Below are 13,100 nucleotides of genomic sequence, written 5' to 3'. Positions count from 1 at the left end.
AAAAATAGCCAATGATTGACACAAAGCAAACATTCAGTAAACAGAGGCTGTTTATATTATTGAATCTATTTTCTTCAATACAGAATTGATGGAGTCCTCTTCAGGAAGTTTTACTAACTTTTTGGAAATAAGCACCAGCCTATGTACAAAATGTCAGTTTTTCCAACCAGATAAAGCTCAGTAGTAAAACTGAGCTCCAGCATTGGGGCGGGGCAGGAAGAGCAAATGCAGGGAGAGGAGTGAAATAGTATGATTCAGGTATCCAGTGAGGTTTGCTTGATCCAGCAAAATTAAGCCAAGAGAAATGGAATCATTGAATCTTGAAAGAGGAAGCTATCTTAGAGTTAAGCAGAAGTGAGAAAATGTACACAATAAAGTGTGTGAAATAGAATATCATTAATGCCATAGGGAAGTTACAAAGGACTGTAATGGCCAGGAATAAGAACTCTGGAGCCAGAGGCCTGGGTTCAAATCGTAGATCTACTACCTTACTTCTTTGTGCCTCAGTTTCTTCATCCATATAATGGTGATAAGACCATTATAATACCAAGTAAGACCTATTTCATAGAGTCACCGTGAGGATTAAATCTATTCCTACATGCAAATGGCTTAGAACAGTGACTGACCCATTGTAAGTACTCTACAACTATTAGCCATTATTATCACTATAATATTATGAGGCTCTGGAAATTCAGAGAAGGAATACTTCTGGCTAGAGAGAACTGTTATTGTAGAAAGTAACATTTGAGATGAATCTTGAACAATGAGCATGACTGGGGCAAGTAACAATGTCTGGAAGAACCATTTCAGTCAATGAGGACAGAGGAACCCAAACCCAAAGCAGAGGTCAAAGTTTAGGCAAATGGTCCAGTTTAGTTAGCGCAAAGGATACAGCAAGGGGTATAGTAGACTAGATGGTGAGATAGGTATGTTTGAGTTAAACCATGGGGTGCTCAGAACCCCAGGCTTTATATAGTAAACAATGAGGAAAAATTATTTTTTAAACAAAGGTTCAAATAACAAAAAGACTGGAGAATGGTTTGTAAGCTAAAACTTAGACGTACCTATTCTAGGCTAAAAAAATGTTTGTCAAGAGAACACATTTTCAAGATAGATCACAAACATCATACAATCATAGAAATGGTATATATAGGAAAGGAAAAAAGGGAAGTAGGACATATTTTATTAAACCAATAATACAGAAAGGAAAAGTCACTTGGGCGCCTGGGTGGCTCAGTGGGTTAGGCCGCTGCCTTCGGCTCGGGTCATGATCTCAGGGTCCTTGGATCGAGTCCCGCATTGGGCTCTCTGCTCAGCAGAGAGCCTGCTTCCTCCTCTCTCTCTCTCTGCCTACTTGTGATTTCTCTCTGTCAAATAAATAAATAAAATCTTTAAAAAAAAAAAAAAAAAAAAGAAAGGAAAAGTCACCATTTTTGAACTATATACAATGATTAAACATATTTAAAAGCAATTTGAGAATTTTTTTCCTGAAAAGTATTATCCATATAGAAATAGAGAAAATATCATATACTGTATAAATCATTTTTGATGTAAGGGAACCAAAGAGGATTAACACCTAGTTCAACCTAGTCCAGAATTCATTGTCTCAAAGATGAACCATTCCCTTCATGTGTAAACAGAAGAAATTATATTAAAAATACCAAAGAAGGAGGAAATTACAGTTTTTCACCAAGAAATACCAAAACGCCACACACTGCAAGCAACTTACTTGAGATTTGTTGCAGTCATTAATTACTTTATGTTTAACAATGGCATTATTTTTATAGCAGAACTTTTAGCTATAGTTTTATATAATTTTATATTCAGATGACATTGTGAAAATATTCTGTCTGCCTTAATGCATAGACTGAGAAATAGATTCACAAAGTAAGTATAAACTGTGCCTATCTGCATGACGAACACTGTATTGGAGTGAAAAACTCAGATTTGGTATGGTCTCTTTATAAGTGTAGTCATCTTCTTGACTGAGTAAGTTTATCCTGACATGAATTAACACTTCCATTCAACTGCAAGTAGCACAAGACCTAAAAAAAAAAAAATGTGAGCAGGCAAAGTGAACCAAATCTAGGGCTATGTAGGTACATCTTTACGTTATTCTTTATTACTTGGTCTAAATGGTTTACATTCACATAGAAGGTACAAAATGCAAAACAAGATACTAAAGCAGCCAGATATCATCTACTGAATATTAATCCTAAAGAACCATCATTCAGTGTGGTGAGAGACAGCAGGAAGTGAGCTTGTGCTGAAACATTTCTTGTTAACTGATGTTCTTTTGTTTAAACCACATTAAATTCTAGTTAACATGTTATTTGGGGAGTGCAGTGGAGAGAAGAGTGGTTATGAGCCTGAGCTGAAAACTGAGAGTGCCTGGGCTAACGCCTTGGTTCTGCCATTAGTAGTATATGCAAGTGACCCCTTTTTTGTGCATCAGTGTCCTCACTCTCCTTATCTCCACTGTCCTTGGTATAAGGCTAGTAATACCTGCCTCAAGTTGGATGGGGAGGGTTAGGTGAGATTTTATGAATAAAGAAATCAGTGAGTAGCACCTAGGAAGAGCCCAATGATCTTAGTTCTCCCCCCACCACCTTTTTCCTTTCTTTTTTTTTCTTTCTTTTCCTGTGAGCCAAAACTATCCTGACATAATTGGGAACATGGCAGCAAGAAGTTATGGAAAGCCTGGACCATTAAGAAGATGCCTGCAAAGAGAAAATTGAAAGAATACCTTGAGAAGAACATTTTCTTTTCCAGACATTACCAGTGGTTAACATTATTTTGTTTACATGAAAATATTTTCTTAACGTCAGTTTTTTTTTTTTTTTTAAACATCTGTCTCTCCATCTATTTGCCTATCTTTAAGCTCTAGCCATAGATTTAAATGAACAATTCCTGGGGGAAATTCCATAAACAATTACAAGCACATGAAAATATCATTTGCAGCTTTAAATACCCTTTTATTTGGCTATCTAGTTTATTTTAATCTGGAAAAGTGAGATTAAGACTTTTTTTTAGGGGCGCCTGGGTGGCTCAGTGGGTTAAGCTGCTGCCTTCGGCTCAGGTCATGATCTCAGGGTCCTGGGATCGAGTCCCGCATCGGGCTCTCTGATCAGAAGGGAGCCTGCTTCCTCCTCTCTCTCTCTGCCTGCCTCTCTGCCTACTTGTAATCTCTCTCTATCAAATAAATAAATAAAATCTTTTAAAAAAATAAAAAAAATTAAAAAAAAGACTTTTTTTAAAAGATTATTTATTTATTTGAGAGGGAGAGCACATGAGCCAGGGGAGGGGCAGAGGAGCAGATTCCCCATGGAGCAGGGAGCCCAATGTGGGACTCATTCCCAGGACTCTGGGATCATGACCTGAGCCAAAGGCAGATGCTTAACCAACTGAGCCACCCAGGCACCCCCCTTTTTTTTTTCTTTTTGTTTTTAGAGACAGAGAGGAAGTGTGTACATGTGTGTATGCACACACACCCACATGCGCAAGAAGCAGGGAAGGGGAGGGGCAGAGAAAGGAAGAAAGAGAATCTTAAGCAGGCTCAATGCCTAGTCCAGAGCCTGATGCAGGGCTCAGTGTCACAACCCTAAAATCACATGACCTGACCTGAAATCAAGAGCCAAACACTTAACTGACTGAGCCACCCAGGCACCCCAGATTCTTTTTTAACATGTACAAGTTCATGCCCCAAGCTCATTATTGTCATAGAACGTGGTGATACACAGGATGTAAAGAATAAAAATGAGGGAAAAACCTAATCATGCCTATAAATATTATGCTTTAAATTCCAAAATCTTCTTTCTTATCCTGTATTATTTTAAAGAATGAAAACATCCCATCCAAATAAATTCAGACTTCACAGAATATGTCTTCTGTTATGGACTAAACTTTTTTCCTTACATTCTTTTAGGCATAGTCTATGGAAATCTCACAGAGAAAGGTCAGTCATGAGTAAGACTAATGGTAGATAGTACAAAGAAGTACATTTGGAAAATTTACAAATGTATGTTCCCCTTACTTGTAAAGATAAATTATCTAGATGGCTTAGCAGTTATTACTCTTATTAAGTGGTAATTGTGAATATAGTATTATTAATTTGCTTTCTTGACAGTTTTCATGTTCAAATGCAAAATTCTTCACTTAGTCAACATTCTCATCTTACTGACCTTCATTCATTCACTTACTCACTCATTCATTCATAGTTTGTTTAATTCAAAAATCAAACATCATGGTCTGAATTGTGCTACACAATTATTACTTATCACATAACATATAGAAACACAACCCAGACTCACTAACTTTCTTTCCAGAATCATTAATTTTTACATTTTTCTTTCTATTGCTATTTTAGCCCTGTTTTATCATTTGTTTTTATTTTTTGTTCAGTTTGGTCTATTTGGGGTTACAATAAGTAAAGTATATAATGTGAGGATTTGTCATTTATCTTTTCTTTTGATGTAGCATCAACATTTTTGCAATCTTTATCATTCTATACAAACTGGGAATATACGCCTTGGTGTATGTTCCCACCTCTCTTTCTTCACTTGGCTACACCCTCATAGAATCATCTTTTATAGAATCATCTTTTCCAAAAATGTTCACCTGCCCCAACCTTGTCTCAGCTCTTCAGTGTGACTAATAGGTTCTCCGTGCTCCCACAGCACCTTTTCTCCTGGTACTCACTGCACTGGAGTCTTTCTACTCATAGGCACTCCAACCCAAAATTGGAGCTCTGTGTTGTTCATCTTTGTATCCCCAGGGCAATACTTGACACGGATTAGGAACTCAATACAAGTTTCTTGAACTTGACTAAAATGGAACAGATGATCTTACTTCATATCCCTTTCAGATTCCAGTGTTACTTGATGATGTAAGTTTAAATTCCCACCATAACAGCTTCTTAATTATAGTGCTTTGGCCTTTTGTTTTATTTTTTGTTTTTGTTTTTGTTTCTGATCTTTAGCAAAATTTCTCAATAAAAATGTCATATTCCAATATTTCCCCCATGGAGGTCCGCATCATAATTTAGAACTTCAGCATGAATCAACAGCTCTGTTTTCTTAAGGCACTCTTTCTGTTTCAGCTTCCTCCATGAAAGTAGGAATTATTTTTTATTTTGGCAGGAAAAAGCTTAACAGAATCTGTCAAGACTGGCCGTGTATGTATGAGGTTATGATGTCATAACCTAGTAATGGACTTGTTTGGAATATAATGTCAAGTCAGTAATTCAGACAGATACCTACTTGTAGTCCATGAAATGTATATGCCTTCCAGCTCTGTTGTAAATAATAACCCAGTAACCACTGCATTTTGTGTGCAACATATGGCACTGCTGCAGGGAAGTACTTTAAGTGATAAAAATTAAAGGAAAAAAAAAAAAAGGTCATTCACAGTAAATACTTACCATCTGCTCCCAAGCAGGGTGGCAAGCAGCATCATGATGGAAATTTTGGTACTGTTCCCACCCAGCCATAAATTGTTAAAGAGAACAGATGATATGTGATTTTACAAGTCACTTAGTAAACAGCCATTTCTGAGGCAAAGGGTTTATTCCTATTGGGAGTTCTCTGCCACAGGCAAGAAACTGAACCATAATCCAAAGTCAAAATAGAATTATCCTTCTGCTTTCATTTTCAATGTCAGAGGCCACACTGGTTGAATCACTCCAAATGTCTTCAATTGGATTGCCCATTCTCATGAATAATGCATTCGGCTGCACCTCAAAGTAAAAGATGGTCAGGCTGAAGTGCTAAAAAGGAAATAATATCATAGTGTAGTAAGAATAAAACATTGCAAGCAGTGTAGAGAGAGAGAGAAAGAGCGAAGGAAGGAAGGAAGGAAGGATGGGAGGGAGGAAGGAGAATGAATATGATCATTCATTCTTCGAATGGTCAAATTACAAATGAGTTTTCTTTCCATCTCTGTGATTCTCTGAATTTCCTGCAATAAATGTGGATTTCTTATATAATAAGATAAAGAATGTTGCGTTTTAAGAAATCATATCAGAAGCAAGGAATTTAAATGCTTCAAGGTGTCAGGCTCCAAAAACTAGGAGAAATGTTTGTATGGGGGGCTGGGAAAGTTTGAGAGGTTTTGAAGCTAACTCTGAAGAACTAGATATACCATGTAATTAAGACAGAGGAGAAAAGTTTACGCCAATCATGAAACCCAACAAATGGGGAAGTAGCAAGATCAAAATATGTGTACATATAGGGAAGATAAGCCAAGAGTCCTTTCTTTAAAAGCATGTTTTATTTTAAACAAGAACAATATTATTAAATTAGATAATCAACCTTATTCACCAAATTTCACTGTAAGTAATTGCGGGTTTCCTTTACAAATTGAGCCCATTCGCCAAAATGAACGAATTACTACTTTTGACAATACTCCATCATGTTCCAGGGTCCTAAGGCAATTCCAATGGAGGAGTTCTCAAAAAAGTTTTGAGAAATGTCAGCGCACTGAACAGAATATTACTCATTTTTATGTGTGTCAAATTATCAAGCAATTTGTTTTTATAGTCACATTCTGTAAACCCTGAAAGCCAGTGAAGACAAACTTAAATTGAATGGGTGTATTTTTATAACTACACTACATTTGTTTAATCAGTGCTCACAGAAAAGCCCTCTCAGACTTTAGGTTTTGTGCACAGACTTGGGTATCTTGTTCCAAACTTTAGTTGATTCCTCTTCTTGGTTTCCTACCATGTAAATAATGCCAATTGGTGGTCTTTGCTTCTTTAATGTTCTGCCAATGCTGACAACTTGAAGACCCTGATGCTGCATGGGGCTTGGGAGAATAGCCACAAGAACCATTTCTGTGATACTTGGATTCTCCAATAATGCCTAGGACAATACTTATGCACACAGCAACATCTCAGTATTTATTTTGGTTGAGTGAGTGAAAACAACTCTTCATTCCCTTACATAAACTACCATTTGGTGGAATTCAGAATAAGAGGGTTCCACTTAGCCACAGTTCTGAAGGAATGGTTTTCTCCAGAGATTGTATCATAGCCTGAAATGAGAGAGCCATATAATGGCATTCTAGTATAGCTAGTACAGTGTTGGAAAGGGCATTCATTTCTCTTCCTTTAATCTTCCATCTCCAGTTCCTGATTACTTCATATTTGAAGATACTAATGTCTTTATTTGCCTTTTGAAATCAGGATCATCTCACATGTACATCTTAATGTTAATCTATAGCTTCCCTGCAGATGTTTATGTCTTTAGGAAGCAAATATGTGTAAAGTTTGTTTTCCCTAGCTAAATATAATTTATTGTTTTGCATATTTAGCTTCTGTTTTATCTTAGGAAATGTGTTTCCCCAACAGTAAATTGGTCAGAAAATACTGACATCAAAGAGAACCACTCTGGGAATCTGAAAACTTGAGGTTGGCTTCCCAGTATCCAAAATAGCTTTAGCATGGTATCAGTCATTCAAAGGTATTTCAAAGGGAGAAGGAACTTTGGTGACCATTCATTTAGTCAACTTTTTTGTAGCAAAGGTGAGGAAAGTGAGACCTAAAAGTTTAAATAACTTCTGAAGAATACTTAACTAATTATTGACAAAATCAGGATTTAACATAGTAATAACTGATAATGACTACTGTGTAATCATTATATCATATTATTCCCTATAATGAGAGATAAATAGTACTTTTTTGAAAAAAAAATCAGAACCTTTGAGATCAGGTTATTACTGAGCAAACCATCTATAGCCTTTTCCATGTTATTAATTCCTTGAGAGTAGGAACTGTATCTTATGAATTTTTTCTCTCTTGTATTAAATATATTGTCTAATAGTATCTCTCAAATAAGAATTTGTTGACTGATTACTTGATTAACTGAGTACAGAATTCATATATAATGAGACAATTTTAACTTATTTTAGAGCTAATACTATAGTTACATAACAAGAAACTGTTCTGATATATATTTTGGGGGCTGTAATGTGAATGATCAAATGCATATATTTTAGAGTTCCAGCTCTGCTATTAAAAACTTTGGACCATGGGAAAATTAATTTTTAAATGTCACTTCCTATATCTTATAATGGGAATAATAACATCTACCTTATGTGGTTGCTTTAAAAATTAAATGCTGTTGTGTAAGTACTTAAAGTGCTTTCATATGGAGGTAAGCCAATAGATGTTGGTGATGATCAGCTGAAAATTGAATACAATCTTATCTAAACCTTAAAGTTTTTAGAATATAAACCAGGATTTAGATTGAACAAGATAGACTTTATCTAGCTGGGAAATTTTTCCATCTCTGTCTTTATTTTCTGAAGAAAGCAATGGGAAATATGTCTTTGTCTACAGGCAATGTGGTGCCATACATACACATAGCAAAATGCCACAAGAAAATTGCAATAAGGAAAAACACCATGGGATATCCATGATTAGTTTGCTGGTGATCAATGAATATTTGTTTTGGGGTTTTTTTTAAAGATTTTATTTATTTATTGGACAGAGAGAAAGAGATCACAAGTAGGCAGAGCAGCAAGCAGAGAAAGAGGGGAAGCAGGCTCCCCACTGAGCATACAGCCTGATGCCCTGAGCCAAAGGCAGAGGCTTAACCCACTGAGCCACCCAGGTGTCCCAATCAATGAATATTTGTTAATGATAATGAAGAAGTATTTTTTCCAAAGAGGACTCCAAGCTTGGTTTGCAGGGAAAAATTTTTTAAATTCTTTAATTGCTAATATGTCATGAAAATATGGGACACTTCTGTATCTGTCTGCACAAATCTGTGCTCCATGTGAAACTGTATTTTGTAAATATTTGTGTGACCTCCCTTAGAACTAAAAAGAAAAATAGATAATACTCAAAGTATGGTTGTTAATGAGAAAATAATGGCCATAATCTATTTCTAACATGCTTTCAAGTGCAATTATGGTTTCAGAAAGATGGTACTTGTCTAGCACAATTACAGATTTATCAATACATTAATTACTCAAAAGCTTAGCATACCTGCTGGAGGGGAGAGGGGTGGAGGGATGGGGTAACTTGGTGATGAACATCGGGGAGGGTGTGTGTTGTAATGAGCACTAGTATTATATAAGACTGATGAATCACAACAAATAATACATTATATGTTGATTAACTGAATGTAAATTTTTTTAAAAAGCTTAGCTTAATTGAAAAAAAATCTTAGCACACAGATATGATGGCAGTGTCTTTAATATTACATACTAAGTTTCAGATAAATTCATTCACATCTCAAATAATTTCAGATAAGTTCAGTCACATCTCAAATAATTTCCATTGTCATGGATATCAGAATAACACATTTTTAGGTCCTCATGATTTATTGGGAATCTAAATGAGTACCTTTTTGCCCAAGTTTAACTTGAAGACTTTCATGGAAAGTAAAATGCTGCTGAGCTCTCCCAAACTCTCTAACTATGTTGTGATTATTTATGCCATCCCTTTATTTCTTTTTTTAATCAATGCAGATGGACCTTATGGACTTCGAGTTAATTCTGACAAAGGGCTAAAAGTAGGGGAAGTGTTCACTGTTGACATTGGAGAGGCCATCTTATTTTATTGTTCTGCTGATTCTTATCCCCCCAATACCTATTCCTGGATCCGGAGGACTGACAATACAACATATGTCATTAAGCACGGGCCTCGCTTGGAAGTTGCATCTGAGAAGGTAGCCCAGAAGACAACTGACTATATGTGCTGTGCTTACAACAATGTAACTGGACGGCGAGATGAAGCTCATTTCACAGTCATCATCACTTCTGTAGGTAAGAGTGACATAAAAGGCAAGGATCCCAAGGAAACACAAATTCAAGCTGGCCTTTCTAAAGCCCTATTTTATACCTGTGTGGAAGAGAAAAAACTACAATGGGTTGCTGATAAACTCTGAGAAACTCTCTTTCCTGAGTTAACGAATCCATGGCTTCTATGAGTCAAAGAAAGAAAACCCAAAATAGAATGGAGAGAGAATTCAATTGCTAACTCTGAGGGACTATGAAGAAAAAGGGAATTCAGTAAATGACTTAAATATGAATTTACTTTCCTGATTTTAAGATCAGGAATAAAAGAGAAGCAGGCTGCTCATTTAACCTGGTTTCTCTCTGCTATTGTGTTAGCTCAGGTGACTAAATCTCCATGACTTGGAAATCTGGTTTTCCTACTAATTTGACTCCTCTTCTCACTGTCCTTCATGGGCCTCCCTTCCTCTTTTGTCATTTTAAACTCCTGAAATGTGGAAATTCTCAAAAGGAGTCTCAACACCTTGGAAACTGTAACATTTTCTAAGTCTGTGATGTTTGACATTCTCTAGAAATCATCTGATTTTTCAGAAAGCTCATCAACCCACAACAAGTTAAGTGTCAATATCTAAAAATGTATGTCCACCAAATTCCCTTCCTTTTGAGCCTTCTCTTTTCTCTCTATAGTATAATTTTATTTTTCTATATGATTTCATTCACACCCATGGTTTCATGTAACACTGGTGCATCCCAAATCTGTATCATTAAAGCTCTAAAACTATATACCCCGTTGCCTTCTGGGTGTCTTTAATTTGAAATGCCAGAAGCAGCATCTAAGTCAAGCATATCAAAAGTGAACCATCTTCTTTCCCTCCAAATTATAATTCTTTCTGTATTCCATATTTAGGTGAATGGCCTCACTATCTACCAACCTGAACCAGATAGCTAAATGCCACTCCAGACCCCTTTCTCTTGCTTATTGCCCTGTCCAACATCCAGTCACCAAGTTTATCCATTCTCCTTCCTTTCTACCTCTCAAACCCATTTCTTCTCTCCTTCTTTTTAAAATTTCTTCCCCTCTTCCTATCCCTTCCCTCTCCCTGTTCTCTTCATCCCCCCCTTCCACCTTGTCCTCATCCTCCACCTTTTTCTCCTTTTTCTGCTTGCTCGACTACTACTACTTCTACTGCTAGTATCAAGTTCTTCCTGGACTCAGCTTTGCATACAAAGACAAGTCAGTATCCACCTGGAGAATACCTGAGAGCAGGTTTAGAGGGGTGGCTAGGGTGCCTATTAGTGGTGTAGGGGCAAATGTGCAAAAAGTACCACCCATCGATACTTTCCCCATTGATATCTTCTCTTTCTCTGTCTTTATAGCCCTAGTGCCTAGATCGGGGCCCATAATATAGAGAGAGTTAATATGTTTTATTGAATCAGTGAAGTAAGAATAAGTGAAGTAAGAATCCTTGTAATTCTTAGGCTTAATTTTTTAATATGTGGCCCCTGGGCCTTATGCATCAAAATCACCTGGGGAGATCTAATAATGTATTTTTGTTAAGATAACCTCAGACCTATTGGGTCAGGATCTTGAAGGCAGGATCTAGGAGTCTGAATATTTAATAGGCATAAGTGTGATAATTACATGTTTAAAGTTGTTTTTTTGTTTTGTTTTGCTCCTCTCTAGTCTTTTGAACCTATTAAAAAGCCACCAAGGATTGTAAGAACCTATTAAAAAAGCCACCAAGAATTGTAAGAATATAACAAACTACAAATTGACAAAGACATATATTGAGAGTATTCATGTTTGTGAAATCATCTGAATATATTGGTATTTATATAATGGAACAATGAGGTTTTGGAATTTTTTTTATATGAAGAAAATACCACACTCTTTAGAAAATGCTATTCAAGCGTGGCTGGGTGACTCAGTTGGTAAACTGTCTTCCTTCACCTCAGGTCACAGTCCCAGGGTCCTGGGATTGAGCCCTGTGTTGCACTCTCTGCAGATCAGGGAGTCTGCTTCTCCTTCTCCCTCTGTGCCCCAGTCGTGCTCAGTCTCTCTTTTTCTCTCTCTCAAATAAATAAAACTTTAAGAAAAAAAAAGTGCTATCCAACAGAACTTTTTTCAATGAAGGAAATATTTGATATCCGCACTAGCCAATATGGTAGCCACTGCCTTCATCTGGCTTATGAGCATTTAAATTTAGCTATGCAACTGAGGGACTGAATTTATTTTATTAATTTTAATTTAAATTAAATAGCCACATGTGTCGGATAGCTAGCATATTGGGCAATGCATCTCTGAAATTTTTACCTGAATTCTGTCATTTGGGCAGTAGATACTATATTACCCTTATTGTTCAGGGTGCTATAAATCAGACACTCATTTATTCATTATTTAGCATGTCTTATGGGCCAAATACTGGGGTAAGCATTGAGAATGCCAATTGAAAAAAAATCCCTGCTAACAAAATGATCACAACCTACTATGGGTAGCAGGCATGTCAAAGGTGCATCCTTTGCTTTCTATTATAATAAATTTTTAATAGGTTTAACCAGCTTTTTACTTCAGCAGCTAACCAAACCATAATTTTAAAGTAAGCCATAATTAAGCATATAAAATAATTTTGCAGCAATCTGGTTGTCATGTTAGACTTGTTCCTCATGCTCATTGCTAATGAAGACATGGCTACAATATGTACTTGTATATCACATTGAAACCTTTCACACTGCCTGAACTTTCCCCATTAATATTTAGCCAAAGCATTTTCATAATATCAGAAGCCCCCAATATTTGATTAAGATCTTATTACCAAAGCCCAAAGACAGCTACAGTCTTTATATCAAATAATTGCCTTTTAAAAAATATTAAAAAAACCTGTTTGACCTGTACAGCGACCAGGTATTTGTTATTATAGTAAATAAGAAGAGCAGGTGCTTATTTTTCAGAGGGATTCAGAGTTGTCAACACTAGTGACCTCTTTGTGGTTTTTAGAGCTATTTTTCAACCCCCATATGTCCACAGAACTTTAACTCAAACAGCAGGAAATGGCAAAGTAAATGAGTAGTATGTCTTAAGTATCTGATTTCTTAAAAGTTTTCCAAATTAATGAATCTCTGCAATAGAGATTAAGTGTAGAATAACCTATGGTGAAAAAATGAACATCACCAACTGAGCACTGACTGACCATCCACTCTGATAAGCGAGCAATCTGTATTAAGATCAGTGAAAAATAAATAAATAAATAAAAATAAAAAATAAGAAATAAAAAAAATTTTTTTTAAAAGATGGAAATGGGGAAATGGGGGGCGCCTGGGTGGCTCAGTGGGTTAAGCCTCTGCCTTCAGCTCAGGTCATG

At 36.2% G+C, this 13,100-nt stretch overlaps 1 protein-coding gene across 8 annotated transcripts in view; it reads left to right on the top strand.

The window, feature by feature from the left end:
- The window catches only part of HEPACAM2 (HEPACAM family member 2), a 68,110-nt gene that overhangs the window by 26,171 nt on the left and 28,839 nt on the right, over positions 1–13,100 (top strand). For all 8 annotated transcript variants that reach the window (XM_059171124.1, XM_059171131.1, XM_059171123.1 and 5 more), the window contains exon 4: positions 9,475–9,771. In XM_059171124.1, coding sequence (XP_059027107.1) covers positions 9,475–9,771 — 297 coding nt within the window. The remainder of the gene's footprint in view (positions 1–9,474; positions 9,772–13,100) is intronic.

This window comes from Mustela lutreola, chromosome 4 (assembly GCF_030435805.1).
Source record: "Mustela lutreola isolate mMusLut2 chromosome 4, mMusLut2.pri, whole genome shotgun sequence".
NCBI classification, from domain to species: Eukaryota; Metazoa; Chordata; class Mammalia; order Carnivora; family Mustelidae; genus Mustela; species Mustela lutreola.
The sequence above is the reverse complement of the archived record's forward strand: the minus strand, read 5'-3'. Positions and strand labels throughout refer to the sequence as shown.